General features: G+C 38.2%; 1 protein-coding gene across 1 annotated transcript; it reads right to left on the bottom strand.

The window, feature by feature from the left end:
* Positions 1–866: 866 nt before the first annotated feature.
* fibinb (fin bud initiation factor b) lies at positions 867–2446 on the bottom strand. The gene has a single exon (XM_035652241.1). The coding sequence runs from the start codon at positions 1993–1995 to the stop codon at positions 1372–1374; it is 624 nt and encodes a 207-aa protein (XP_035508134.1). The 5' UTR covers positions 1996–2446; the 3' UTR covers positions 867–1371.
* Between the last annotated feature and the right edge of the window lie 13321 nt (positions 2447–15767).

Below are 15767 nucleotides of genomic sequence, written 5' to 3'. Positions count from 1 at the left end.
CTCTGATATGTATTTAGCCATTTTCAAACATAGTGATGTAACCACTAGTGTGTGTTTTTATTTGATGACAATGGTCTCTAAGAGAGGGCAATATGACAATTTCTGCAGATGGAGAGTTTGCCATATCTGTGGTAGCTATCTCTTTAACATCTCTGGCTGATTTGCAAATCACTGAGCAAAAAACACATTATGGCAATACTGGATTTTTATTTGTATGATATTTTGCATCAATATGATGAAGTACTTTGATTTATTAGGTATTTAGTTTGCTGGATCAGCCAAAAGCAGTTTCCTTTCTGGTTATTTTATCCATTAACAATTTCTCAGATGGCTTTTATCCAGAAAAAGTTTCAGAATATTGTCATAAAAACTGCATATCCTGTGAAAGGGGGTATTATCTATATTGCCACCCCTTATGGTCTTTCTATAAAAAGTAGGATTATTGGTCAGATAAAGTCCAACAGAAGCTCAAAAGACATTTTCTTACTCACTAATAGCAGTACGTAGCAATGGATTAATATAACTAGGTTTTTATATATCCCTCTTGGAGATTTCTGCCATGCAGTGGATGTAAATGGCGCAGTTTCTGTGTCTCACATCATTCGATTTTTATTTGTTGGAAGTGAGTTCAATAAGCTTTTACTGTTAATTGAAAATGTTAGAAGAGCTTTGTTGTCAAGGAACATTAGAAATTGTATGTGATCAATGTGTTATCTTGATACTAAGTGAGTTCAAAGGGAACTTGGTACAATATAGACCAAATTAATGAAGGTCTTAAAACTGATTCTGACACAAGGCCCCTTTACAAACAGGGCCGTGAGATCAGGTATTAATGCCAGACCCATCATGTATTGTACTTTAGTCGAGTAAACTTGCAAAAGAATTAGCAAATAACCAAATTCTTTAAAAAAAAACAACTGATACATAGTGAATGTGGGGCTTTTGGGGGCCCAGGGGGTCTGGGGCTTCGGAGCAGTTGCCCTCTTTACAACTAAACCTGGGCAAACTCAAACAAAACTATCTGCAAGCCCAGAGCGGTGGCTCCCAAACTTTTTTGGTCTCATGTGTCCATAAGTTTTGAGCACATTCCCTTCCAGACTGCTCAGATTGTTGAATTTAATTTGCATATACATCAAAAAGGCGAGTATTTTATAAGAAAAATCATATTAATCTTCATCTGACCCACAAGTAGGGAACCACTGCTCTAGAGTTAAACAGGAAAAGTTTTCTTTTATATACTTTAAGTTAAACTTCTGGGGGGTTATCCCTGATATGATGTCTCACCCCTGCCTCCCTCTGCCTCATGGTCACACTCCACCATAAGAAAAATAAAAACAGTACTGTCATGAGACGAGCAGGAACTATTTTCTCTCAGAGCTTCATGTACTCGTTCTTCAGTCTGCTCAGTCTCGTGCCGTGGCTGCGGATGATCAGAGACAGGAGCTCGTGTTTGTCCTTCAGTCCCAGAGAAATGTCCAACGTGTCCTTCAGGACGTCCCTCGTGTGCACTATCATGTTCAGAAAGTCGTCGTTGAGCCGGTGCTCCTCTCTCAGCTCGCTCTCCTGGCTCTGCTTGAACTTCACCTCCAGCTCCAGCAGAGATTTCTCCGAGTTCGTGAACGCCTCGCTTATCTGCGCCGTCTCCCTGCGCAAATACTTCCCGTAGCTGTCCTCCCCGTCCAGGTCGTACGAGATGCTCTTCCCGATCCCCTCCAGCACCCTGGCCGAGTCCTCGATCTGCCTCTTGATGATGGTGAAGTCGTCCCGTATGACGGCGTCCTGGTCCTCGTCGAGACCGCACTTTCGCTCGTCGGTCATCTTGAAGAGCATCTGGCACTTCTCCGGGTCGTCGTTGTCCTCGTAGTCTCCGTCCGGCACGAAGTAATGATGGAAAGTGCCGTTGGACATCTCCGGATGTAGCGGGCCGGCGAAAAACGCTCCACACGCCGGCACTGGCAACATCCAGGCGCACAGGAGCAAGTGAAGGAAAGCCATGATGCACCCAAGTTGTCCACACACACTCACAAAATAGGAAATATTAGTTTTTAAAAACGTTATTTCAAGTAAAGCCTGGTGGACTATTTAATTCCAATTGGGCGTAGAAAGAAAAACATTTCAATCAATCAATAAAGGTCCAGAAGTGCGCAGTTAGCTGAGGCTTTGTTGTTGCTTTCACGTCCTCTTCAATATCCTCTTTGTCCAGAACAGATAAAAGTGGTGTGAAAATGTTTTTTTTTTTTTTTTTTTTGAAACAGCTTCACTCCTCTTCCTTTAATCGAGCCTGCCAGCCTTCATCACTGTTTGGCGAACGGGAAAAGCAATGTATGAAAGTTTGTTTTTCAGCGTGAAAAAGCAGCTGCACACCCGACTTCACTTGGTGCCTCAAACGCAACATCTGGATGTCTCAAGTGCCGCGCTCCGGCTTTTGGCTAATAATACCTCCGTGCTACTCTCAAATTACAACCCCTCCGTCACTTAAAAGGCTGCATTCAGTCTGAGGGAGGCAGCCAGCGGGGCCAAGCTGTTGGAGCCTCAAACCAGGAAAGACCGAGTTTGTGTTAATTCACATAACCGTGACAAGCTGGCGTGGATGGTTAAAAAAAAGTTATTAGACTGCTGAGAAATACACAAGTGGCCATGTAGTCCTATAAAAAGCTTGAAACCAGTGGTGGGATATTAACATTTACCTCAAGTAGGCCTACTGTAGTCTACTTAAGTATAATTTAATTGGTTAATTTATTTAACAGCTTAACTTTATAGTTACTTTCTTCTTACTAGAGATTTAGATAAGCCTATTACTACAAAATATCAGTAAATTATGATGTAATAGATTACTGGAAGATACAGTAATCAGTTGAAATCCCCCATCTTTACCAGCTGCAACATGCTTACACATAATACATTACTATTTATAACCCAATAATATAATACACATTATTGTGAAATTGGCCATTCTGCATAATGATGACTTTTACTTATCAATATAATGTAGTCAGTATATAAATGATGCACACAAGCATCCTCAAAATGACCATTAGGGGCTAATTACATTACTGAATTACATTACAATATGCACAAGTACTCAAGCACTGTACTATAAAAAGTACTATTTGCTTCAGTATTTACATTTTTAAAGTTTCTTTATGTACATTTATCGGTCAGATATTACTAGTATCTTTACAGATTACGTTTTTTCATACACTACATGAGGTGAGCTTGCAAAATATGATGCACTGTTATAGATTTAACTTCAGGCTATAACAGGCTATATCAAGTAGTTCAAATTGGTTCCACCTCAACCTGCTACGACATTAAAATGCTGCAGATTCAGACATCAATGATAATGATCTGATAGTATAATGTGAGAACTATAAAAGGGATCATTCTGCTGTTGAGTGCTGTTGCTTTTTATACTTATAGGGTACATTTTGCTGATCATACCTGTGTTTAAATAATATTTTCAATTCAGGTCGGGAAAGCAGTATTGCCATTTTTTACTTAAGTAAAGAATTTGAATGCTTCTTCCACCGCTGCCTATAATATAGGCTCGTACAAAAGTATATCAGTCATTCACTGTTAGAAATATCTACTCTTTAAAGTGGAGATAAACCCGACTTTTGTCCACTTTACCCTCCACAGTATCCCTGTTGAAACATATCTAAAAATACAATTTGAATGGAATTTAAAATAGCTTTTTTTTATCTGCAACTGTTCAGCGTTTTATGAACAATACGACAATGTGTGCAAGTCATTATCTAATACCAGGAATGAAGCATATGTCTGGCGAGTGCAGTTAGCCGCCCGTAGACTGCAAAGTTGAATTCGGGGGCCATGAAAACTTTGTCACTGTGGAAGCTTCCACACTGACCACCTGTTTTTCAGTGGCCTGCTGGCATCAACTGACAAGTCCAGTTCAGTTCAAAGGCAATAAAAATACATGTAATGATCACCTGTTGAGTAATGAGAGCGGAAAACCTTTGTTACAGCTTAGACCTATAATTTGCCAAGATCTTTTACTATACATACGCTGATAATAACTGTACTTACTCTGGAAATAAAAGACATGTTGTGAAATATATTCCTGGAACAGTATGGGAGCAGTGTTTAAAGAGGAAGGCACATTTTAATATGGTGATCCAAGAAATGCCATTCAAATGTAATGATGCACTTTTTTCCAGGAGGCTTAAGGCCAATCCCCCAAGGGTAAGGGTGTTTTTAAATGTGATCTTATATCTCAAGAACTAACATGTTAAGAGTGATGTAATTAGCTAAACCCACAATTCCACTCAATGTGTGCATATCTTTCCAGTGGAAACAGCAGCAACGTTACACGCCATCACCCACCTCTGAATCTTGCACTCATTTTTCCACTGCATGAGTGATTATTCAGGGTTGTGACCTGCATAAATTAATCTTGAGCAGAACAAGTTTTAAGTGGTGAACTCATTGTTAAAAGTAGGTTTATATATCCAATTTATTCAGAAAATAGAATACCTTATTATAATACAAAATCAGAAATTGGATGACTATGTTACATAAGCCTTACATAAACCAAGGTCTGCAATGTGCATCAGTCTGATTTATGATGTGGAGAAATGCTTCACTGCTCATCACATCTGTATCTCACCTCAGTAATAACACTGAGAAATTGAAAGGACATAATTTGACGTCTGTCACCATGTCCTTGTCTCAGTGTCATTGCTGCTCTCTAGCTTCTGAAAGATTTCACAATTACGAAAGTTATCCTCTACTCCGGCAGGAATAAGATGCACTGGCATGTGTGCAAGTGCAGTTTTATTATAAACCTGCAGCGCTAACTCCACTAAAAAGGGAATATGCTGTCAGAGAGCAGAGTGGCAGCCTGGAGCAGCAGAACAGTGGCTGTCCTGTGACATTATGCTGCAGAGGGAATTTCAATGTGGCGTCAAATGAAAAAAAGACAGAAAATGAAGTCATGTTCGGTTTAGGGTGTGTCACTATGTTTTGTTAAGGTTTGTGGCACTCTTACATTTAAATTAAGTAATTTGGAAGATGAGAACTCCACCTACTCACATAGGACAGTCTCATTAACAAAAAAAACAAAAAAAAAACAAAGAGTTGTTAGCGACCTCCCTCTTTTTCCACTAAAGCCGGAACGCAAAACGCACACAATCCAGACATTTTATTTCTCTCACTCCTTCTCTGCTGTGTGAGCTGCTGAGGCATCTGTTTTTTTCCTCTGAGTCTGTATATTGGATGAAATTTGTATTTAACAATACAATACCAACATTTAACAACCTAATTTGCGATAAAGTGCGTCCAACTTTGAGCGTAATTGACCAAGTTGGGATTAGATTCCAGTTTGGCAAACCTCTGCTTCTGATTCAGCAATCTGGCTCAAAGAGTTTTTTCTGTGATTGCCGAAAAAAAGGTTTATTTAAGTTCCATGTTTGGGACCAGACTAAGAGTGACTTCTGCACTGAACTGTATTATGTTAATAGAAACCTTGTTACTGGGTTCATATGAGACAGCATGATCATTAATGGATCCACTTACTGTCACAGCTCTGGTAAGTGTTGTGTCGCGAAGCAGAGCACAAAGGTAGAGTAGGGGGAAATTAAAGTGGGGTTTATTTGGTCTATTTTCAGGACAGAAGCCGGCAGTCAGCAAAGGTAAACGAGACCAAATGGGAGCAGGCAGGCGGATAAAACAGGCAGAGATCAAAACTTAACAAACAAGCAGGAAGGACATGGAAGGCTGGCTGAAGCACAATGGCATAGATTGAGCAATCAGGCATAGAGCTAGTGTTTATGGGCAGGTATGTATATACTAGGTGCCTGATTACAGGGAATAAGGAACAGGTGGGCTGGCAGGTGATGACTGGGGAATGGTGGGAAACAACTGAGGCCTACTGCTGATCAGAAAGGGAACAACAGGACTGGTTAGAGCTGACAGGCATGCTATTATTATTATTAGTCATCTGTCTATTATTATCATAGTTGTTATTGTTACAATTGTTGTTGCTGTGCATCTCTATGTCTCTCTTTTAATCCCCCTCTCTCTCTAAATCAAACAACTGGTCGAGGCAGACCACCTAGAGCCCAGTTCTGCTTGACGTTTCTGTCTCGAAAAAAGGAAGTTTTTCCTTGCTGCTGTCGCCAAGTGCTTGCTCATGGTGGGAATTGTTTGGTCTCTGTAAATAAATGTACAAGGAGTATGTTCTGGCTCTAAATGAAAAGTGTAATAATGTCACAGTTTCCCAAAAGATACAAAATCCAAGATTTTAAACAGTTTAAATCTGTTTATTGTGACTCACCAACTAGCTGTACAGTCACTTGCAGCTTAACTTCCTGTAACTGACTGCCTGCCTGCTCTGACCTCAGGACGCCCCTAACTCTGACTGCCTCACTGAAAATAACATTTGGTGCTACACAAATAAAACAAAACTGAACTGTATTTAAAATTGTGCGAACATAACAAAATCCACATCAGTGATTTGTCCACTGTAATACCATCTGATACAATGGTCCAGCAGAGAGGTCACAAACTATGGCCTGCAAAGTACCTTAGACTGACTTACTTTTAAATACGCGTTTGCATGATGGCTGCCTCATGAGTCCGTCTGGACAGACTGTTGTGCACATCCTCAGAAATGAAAACCATGGAAACCTGTGATTAAACAGCAAGTATATGTCAGGCTTTAGAGTTGAATCAACACCTTTTTGACACAGTGTTAACTGAACTTGGGCATTATAAACTTCACAAAGATGATATTTACTGAACTGCCAACAATGTCGGGTTCTTTTTACCTGTCCGGGCTAGAGTCCTGGACAGGTAAAAAAATGAATGGCATCAATCTGTTTTATCTGAAGGTTGTTTTTTATCTCCAGAATCTCTGTCATAGCATTGTGGCACACTTAAATGAAAAAAAATATTATGTAGGTTGAGCCATAAGACACATTACTATACATAAACAATATATATATATATACAGTATATCACTATTTTCATGTAACATATGATACGGGTCATTGTTTCAAAAGAATTGGTATGACATAAAATGAAAGTATTAAAATTATGAGAAACAAATCTGGAATAAAAACATATACATACATGTATCATTGATTTTTGGATGAATGGAGAATTTACCAATTTATGCCAGTACTTAGAGTGGTCTGTATATTGTGAAATGTCTGATGAAATTTAGGCCACGCTCGCCCAGTCTCACTCAATTAGACATAACTCTGTGAAAATGTTTTTGGCTGCACTTCTTACAGCATTACTAATTTTAAGTCCTTATGTCACAGTTGGTCTCAGATTATATCCAGACACCATTCAATACCCTCTGGCAGTCTGTAGCTCAGTCCAAAGCCAAAGACATGATGGCCCAGCATACCCAGTGACTACAGGAGGGACAGTGACATCATACATCATGTGGACTTTTAAGAGTTTGTTTGTGCAGCAACTCAGACCTTGTAAAATGTAACACAGAGGGAAATTCCAATATTCATTCTTATCCCTTTTCATTATCAGTTGTTTCTCCTAGTCAGCGAATTTATTGTATTTTCTGACAGATTGTGGGCCAACAAGGATTTAGATAATACAGCAGGGAGACAGACCAATGTTGAAGATGCATGGGCCTGTCTGAGGAGCCTCAAACTATGTATCTGTAAAGCGAATTTTCCTTTGTATCTATGGAGGCAACTCTCCTATCATTTTTGTGCATAAAACTGTCTCTCTGCTGTGGTGAGACAGAGCTAATGCATAAGTGTGAGGATCCCTCGTCTTACAGCTGTGATAAATGTTGGCCATCCTGTTGGTTTAGTGTTAATCCTAACAGAATGCCTGGACCCTTTCCAGCCTTTACACCAGGCTTACGTAACTGTAGTATGCATAACAAAGCATATACCTTGTTTCCATAATAACAGATGTGTTGGATCAGGTTTTTGGATTTCTCCAGATCTTTTAGCACAATCCAGCTTTGCAGATGTTGGTCGAACATCTCAAACAGGCAGCATTTTTACAAATGCCTGCAAAGTGGTCTTTTTAGCCACCCTCCTGCTCAGCTAACTAGAAAAACTGAGCATGTGCACTGCAATAAATTTATTGTTTTAACCATGCTATCTCCATGGACTCTCAGTCACTCCACCACTTTGGTCAAGACTGAAATGTCTCAACATCTATTGGATTATTTTCCATTAGATTTTTCTTTGTTCCAAGGGCAATAAATGCCTTTAACTTGCACTGAACCTGAGCTTGACCTTTATGATGGATACCATTCTAATTGTTTGAGTACTTTAAACAAACAGATACTTTGCACAGTAATGATTGAGACTATTGTCCCGTGTTTATGGTTTTTCCCCTCTACTGTGAATCAAATTTCCCCTCAAGGGACAATAAAGGAATGAACTAAACTTTATCCCTGACTTTTCCTATGGCGCAGTAATCAGCATCATCAACAATACCTGCAGAACTAATGACATTTCCATCGGCCTCAGCTGTACTCTGTGTTTCATGCTAATTAGCAAATGTTAGCAAGCTAAACATCACAATCTTAGCCTTGTCACTGTTAGCATATTAGCATGTTGACTTAAGCATTTAGCTCAAAGCATCACTGTGTAAAGTAAAGCCTCAGTGAGCAACTACCAAACTCTTCCTTTTTACATTTCTGTTGAACTAATCTTCCTCAGCTTTGCGTCAATGTATATTATAGCAGGAATGTCGGCTTCATCCAAAAAGATTTTCTTAGTAGGGCTAATTTTAAAATGTATTCTTCATGTTTCTCCCTTTCCACACAATTATTGATGAAAACGTGTGTTGTCAATATTAATTTATTACAATATCTGCCTGTTTGTGTGTGTATTTCAGATCCCTTAATGGTTTTTATAGCCATATTTATATATTGAATATTTTTGTATAATGTTATACAGTGTGAATCCGAAAAATTATAATTAAAAAAAAAAAAAAATTATATTATAGATTCTCCAGATTGTGCATAATATGCATAATGTTAACACATAGCATACATGCTTTTTTCACACATTTCCTCTATTTAATTATTGCACATATTCTATATTTTTCACAATGCTTAATGCTGTTTGCATTATATTTACGTCCACCAAATTTATTCCATCCATATTTCTTTTTTTATTCCTTTCTTTTCTTTGTGTCTATTTTCTCCTGCTCCAGCAACCCAGGCATACAGTATGCCTCCCACTCTAATAAAGTTATTTCATTTCAGCTTGAGATAATGGCCCAAGAACAAATCCATTTGTCTGCACACTCAATGTCCGTGTCATTACAAAAGACATTTCAGAATGGCTGGTAATTCAGTTTTACTCTAGAAAATAGTGTAATATATGTAATGTGTTCTTTTGCTGTGGTTCTATAGTGTATGAACCTCATGTGAACCTAATGTGCTAATGTGGATCCACTTTTGATTGCTTCCTCTGTGATGTTTACAAGCCATTTCCACTCTGGGGATGTTTACTGCGAGATTAACTTTTACTCTATGATTCTTTCAGTAATCTGTTTTTTTAAAACAGTAATTACTGTCCCTGGGAGATGTGCGGGATTAAAATAGGATGTTTCTTGGCATGACAGCTGTAAACAATGTTTTCCTTGCTTGATATAGCACCATTAGTTCTTTTCTAAACATTATTCAATTTCATTATATTTTTCTTCTGGTTTGTCTTAAATGTTGATTTATAATAGATGTTTTCTTAAATGTTATTGAATTCTGATGTGGTAAATTGTTTTGGTAACTGAGGATAAAGTTTAGACATGATAGAGCCACCAGCCACACAGGACAAAAGGCAGGCAGAGTCGCCCTTCTGGGTGGAGATACAGGTCCCTTAGGGTAAAAAGCAACATGTTTACATTTTATAATAAATTGTGTAATATATAAAATGTGCTCTTTTGCTGTGGTTCTACTGTGCATGAACCTCATGTGAACCTAATGTACTAATGTGGATCCACTTTCGATCTCTTCCTCTGTGATGTCTATAAGCCATTTCCACTCTGGGGATGTTGATTGCAAGATTAACTTTAACTCCATGATTCTTTTAGTGAGTAATTATTGTCCCTGGGAGATGTGCAGGATTAAAATAAGATGTTTCTTGGTATGTCATTTTGTCTTCATTCATCAATTCATTTGAACATAACTTCATTCATTAACATGGTTTCTGACTGGTAATTAGTTGTCTCTGACAGCTGTAAACAAAATTCTCCTTGCTTGATATAACATCATTGCCATTAGTTTTTTTTTTTTTATTATATTTTTCTTCTAATTTGTCTCACATGTTGATAACAGATGTTTTCTTAAATGTTATTGAATCTTGATGTGGTAAATTTTCAGATAACATTTTTTTGGCAACTGAGGATAAAGTTTAGACATGATAGAGCCACCAACCACACAGGACAAAAACACTGGAGAAAAATACTATTGCTCATAATAAGACTACATGAATTTATTTGAAAATTTTTTGTTCACCGTTTTTTGATGTCCTGAGGTTTGGATCAACTGAAACGTTTAACCTTTTGCCCCAAACTTTCCTGAAGGTGGAACCGCTGCGGTGTTTTATGAATCAAAAGATGAAAAGAGTTTTTTATATTGCTGTTCAAAGACATTTTTCAAGATGTCAAATATATGTCAGATATGGATTTTTATTTGAAAACTTGAAAAATATAGCAGTCTATGAGAGCTATAGAGAGCTTTTGCCAGAAAGTTTCCAAGTTCTTGTCTGTTTCAAATCATGGTCTTCTTCCCTACAGCCACTGGCAGGCTCCAGCTGTTGCTTTTCAGGCTAGCTCATATCCTTTGACTCACTGTGTAAAATAGAGACAGTTCTGACTAATAGACAGCAAAGCACGGACTTGTACTGGCACTGTGTTCGCGCACATGTGTGACTTGATTGATCTCTGAGAAACAGGGAATACTTCACCACAGTGAACCTCATGTGAACTTGTCCATTCGCCAGAAAAAAACTGGATTTAGGACAGTGGGTGTTTCGTCATTATTTCTGTGGAGACTAATAAGAAATTAAATGCATTCACATTTCTGCTTTTTCAGAGAAAATTAAGCTTTCTGTTTGTGGCGTGGCACTGTCTTTCCAAGTGCCGTATAATGTTTATTGGCAAATCCTCAGATGCCAAAAATGATTCACCCACATAAAACTGCAATGAAACACAGCCACTGGACTTCATTTATATGCTCTACAGGAGCAATGACTTCAGTCTGAACACACAGTTGCACATTTTGTTCTTTAAGATATCAATCTTTAAACAGCCACTTACAGTCGCTAGCTTAGCATTAAAGCAAAAGCTTCTACATTTAGGAAGATGTGCTTGTTGGCTTTCTGGCGGGGAATTAGAAGAGAACATTGAATGTAAAGCTACCACTAGCATCCACCTAGCTTAGCTTAGCACAAAGGCAGTGCAAAATTTAATGTAGAAAGATAGGGCTGGCAGTCCACAGTCGTACGAGCTGCAGCAGTTCTCACTGCTCATGCGGGCTGTGTGTCCAGGCTGTAAAACTTACAAATTAACACTTTATATATCATTTGTTTAATCCGTACAAAAACGATTAAAAGCAAAAATTGAGCAATTTACAGGGGGTTATTTGCAGAGTTATTACTTTTCTCTGAGTAGTTGCTAGTTAACCAGCGGAGGAGGAAGTTACTGGTCATAGTTTTTATTTTATTATGTGATGCTCGACAGTTGGTCAGAGCCTCCGTTACAGCACCCTCTCCCAGGGAGGCTGAGCAGTGTGATACCCTCATAATTGGAGCACGGGAGGGATTACAAATCTCATCTGGCCTGGGAACACCTCGGAATCCCCCAGGAGGAGATGGAAAATGTTGCTAGGGAGAGGGACATCTGGAATCCCCCGCTTAGCCTGCTGCCACCGCGACCCGACCCCGGAAAAGCGAAAGAAAACAGATGGATGGAATGTAATGTTACAATTTCTTTTTTCTATTTCTAAATGTTGAGGCAGGAATTGCTTTGACATGAGTTTGACAAGCACTGTCTGTACGGCTTGTGATAAACGACTCTGTGCTTTAACACCCATGAAATCTTTATCTCAATTATCAAGCCTTTTTAGGATGATATGATTTATATTTTGTACTTTATATTATGTTATACCACCACTTACTCATATTCCGAGTTCAGAAACAAAACCCATTTAAAGCCAATTACCAGGCATAACGCATAATTTATGTCATATCTCCAGTTACATTATTTCAATTATTACAAAATAATTAATTTAATTTGCATTTTCATTACATCCCAATCCGCACTTTACCAGGGCAGCAGTTTTATCTGTGGGTGACACTGGGTTGTTTTTCTTATGATGTATGTAACAGAAAATGTATCACACCAAAATTAACTGGGGGGCAAACTGAATGGAAACCGGATGCTTGTTGATTGCTCCAGTAGTTCTCAGCATATTGCACAATAAATTTAACAAGATAACTCTATTTTATAAAGACAGATCTACTAAATTAACATAGCTATGGAAGAAATATCAGGCATTTAAGAGCAAAAACCCCAGAAACCTCTTCATTAAGAGATTTTGAAGCTTGGCTGCAGCTGAAGTAGTCCTGCGTCACTTGTCTTCGTCAGAGTGATCAGAGGCACAATGTGCCTTGTACTCTGTCCAGTGGTGACTTCAACAATTTAACTACAAAATTACTGACATAAAAGACACAACAATGACTGAAGGGACCTTCACTGAGACTTTGTATGAAGGAACTTTTGAAGTTAAATTGGTAGCAGCTTTGAGATAAATCCCCGGTAACCAAATGGTTGTCTTAATTTTAATAGAGTTCATTTGTAGCATAATATCCTCCATTTATCTAATGATTCTTGTTATTGTAAAGGGAAGCCACTGAAGAATGTTTTCACTGGAATACTTACTGCGAATATAACAAATCAATATAGTATAACAAATTGACAAATGTTTTACCAAGTATAAACAGAATTGTGTGCAGAATGAATATACATTTAAAGAGAGTAAAAATATGAATGATAAAAGTATTTCTCAAAGCATAGAGGAGACCTGACATGTGACCTTTTTCCATCTCAAAGCCACAGCCTAACATCAGGAGAACTATAATCATAAAATGATAATGCCTTGCATATGCAGTCAGGAGTGGCGTCATTTGGTACATGTCTCATTCAGTAGATAATGACTTCAGGGACTGTGTGGTATTTGAACTTGGGAAGCATAAATAATGCACTACTTCAGTCATAGCACAGGAAATTTGGAAAAATAAACATACAAAGCAGCCAGTTAATTCAGCACAACTCAATTTTGTGTTGCAGTTCCGATGAAAACAGTTACCAGCTAGTCTCAAGAGCCAGATTTGCTGATTGCGGTTTTGTGTGCAACAGCAAGGATTGGCAAGGGTCTAACTTTACCAAAGTCAAAGGGGAGTTGTTTTTAAGTTAGTGTTGAAGTGAGCATGCCCAAATAGCACAAACTATATGCATTTGTATGATTAGTTTGCAATCTCCTGCAGATACTTAGATATAGCATTCTCCAACATATCCATTTAACTGCTGATGATTTTAATATTGTTAAGCATGCTGCTGCTTGTGGTTTTAGACCTACTTGTTTTATATATTTGTTGTGGTTGGCTGCATCACAGTGTCACATCTCTTGGCTTTGTCTGCCAGGTTCCCTTTAAAGTAAAATAAGCCATGCACTAAAAGCCTGCTAGGACACTTACTTCTGTACAGTTATATAATCTTTATGGTTTGGTACTGGTGCCATATTGTAACATTGGAAAGATGTTTTAAATGTTAAATTCCTGCACTGACAGATAGTATACAGTATAGAATACAACACTGTAGAGTTTGAGGGATAGCATCCTGTCCAAGAAGTGTAGTATCAGTTTACTTTACAATACCAAGAATGATTAAATAAATACTTTATTTAATGACAAAGCACTTTGTAACCTTGTTTAGAAATGTGGTTTGTAAATAATAATAATATTGATTATTATATATGGTTATAGTTTTGTAGTTAGTAGTAGTTTTGCCAGGGTTGCTTTCTGTGTTTGATCTGTTAAGAGTCTGGTCGCAGTGATTCTTCACAGTCTAAATGTGGTGCCCTCTGCCCTAAGAGGTTAGGAAGTTAATGGAAAATTGAATCTTTGAGCCAACTCACTTCAACTCACTTCTTTCAGGCTCTGCCAAGGCTGCATTACCAACAGGACAAAGTGGGCAACTGCCCCAGAGCCCCAGACCCTCAGGGGCTCTGTGGGTGCCAGGTTCACTGTGTGTCAATTGGTTTGTGGTAATATCATGAATTGCAAATTTGTTTGGGAATATACACCCTAAAGGTATAATACCCACTGAAATAAAAGAGACTTAATGTGGTTCCTGCATTATTACCCAGTGACCTTTAAAAGTGAAGAAAAAATCTCACTTTTAAAGGTCCCGTGTGTAACATTTACAGGATCTATGTGCAGAAATGGAATATGTATGTTTTCATTAGTGTATAATCACCTGAAAATAAGAATTGCTGTGTTTTCGTCACCTTATAATGAGCCATTTATATTCACAGACGCCGCAGGTCGCCTTCCATGGACTCTGCCATGTTTCTAAAGTAGCCAGAACGGACAAACCAAACACTGGCCTTTTGTGTTCGTATGTACGTTTCACAGCCACTGTAGTTTCTCCACACTTCACAGCCCATTCTCATTCCCAGTCGTCAAATACGGATGTTTAGTTAGTTGCAATCTGAAACTTTACCACTAGATGGCAAATTTGTATTAAATCAATTTATAACAATTTAACCAACATAGAACACATAGAACATTTGGGGAAAATTGAGATAATATAGCGCCCTAAAAGAATATAAATAAGCTGCTGTGTGTAATCTACTGTGTGCACTATACATTGGCATTTGAAGGCAACAGGGTAAATCTACAAGAAGAAAGTAGGAGAAAGGGGCCTGGTGGTCAACAGGGGCCAATAGCTCATTGATGCAATAATGCAAATGGAGTCACATATATACCTTTATTTTGTAGAATTACTATATTCTGACAGCTAATTAAAAAGAAATCATGCATATTTAACAGAAAGGATGAAAAGTAAAAAATAATTTATTGTAAAACCCTGAATTCTTCCTTTAGAATCCTGTCCAAGTGTGTAAGGACCTGGAAAAAATACACTGACAGAGAGAAGAGGCCAAGAAAGAGAAACTATGAGAAGTATAACTTAATAAAACTAAGATACAAAGCTTTCCACCCTGCCCTGCCCTGTCCGGCACTGAGTGGGAGTAGCAGTAGCAAAGACCACAGTGCTTGTTCCAAATTGGGAGAAAATGGGTAAAAATGCAGAAAACCACATAGTAGTATTGTGTCATCTGTTAAACAATGGCCAAGCTTGGATAAGTGGTTTCAAGAGGTTTGGAATATGCAGAGCTGATGACACGCAAATTAATTTTAATCTGAAAAACAAATCAAGCTCTATGTGCTTACAGTATGGAGAGGAAGATAACGAATATAAGAGAAACAGAGAAGTGATTCAGAATTAATTCATCCACATTGTCACGCAGGATTTGATCCATACACTCACACTCATTAGTATAAAACAGGCTGAATATGAGTGTTTATGAACACTTAACCATCTTTGCAAACAATCAGAGGAATCCAAAGCGTTGGGCAGATGGACATTTCACAATGTATTAGGTGAAAATAAAGAGTGAGTCAGAGTCTACAACACACACACACACACACACACACACACACACACACACACAGTTTCAAAGAGAAGAA

Source organism: Morone saxatilis, unplaced genomic scaffold (genome assembly GCF_004916995.1).
Source record: "Morone saxatilis isolate NCDOM2014 unplaced genomic scaffold, NCSU_SB_2.0 Contig11, whole genome shotgun sequence".
NCBI lineage: Eukaryota > Metazoa > Chordata > Actinopteri > Moronidae > Morone > Morone saxatilis.
Note: the sequence above shows the minus strand (reverse complement) of the source record. Positions and strands in the feature narration are given on the sequence as shown.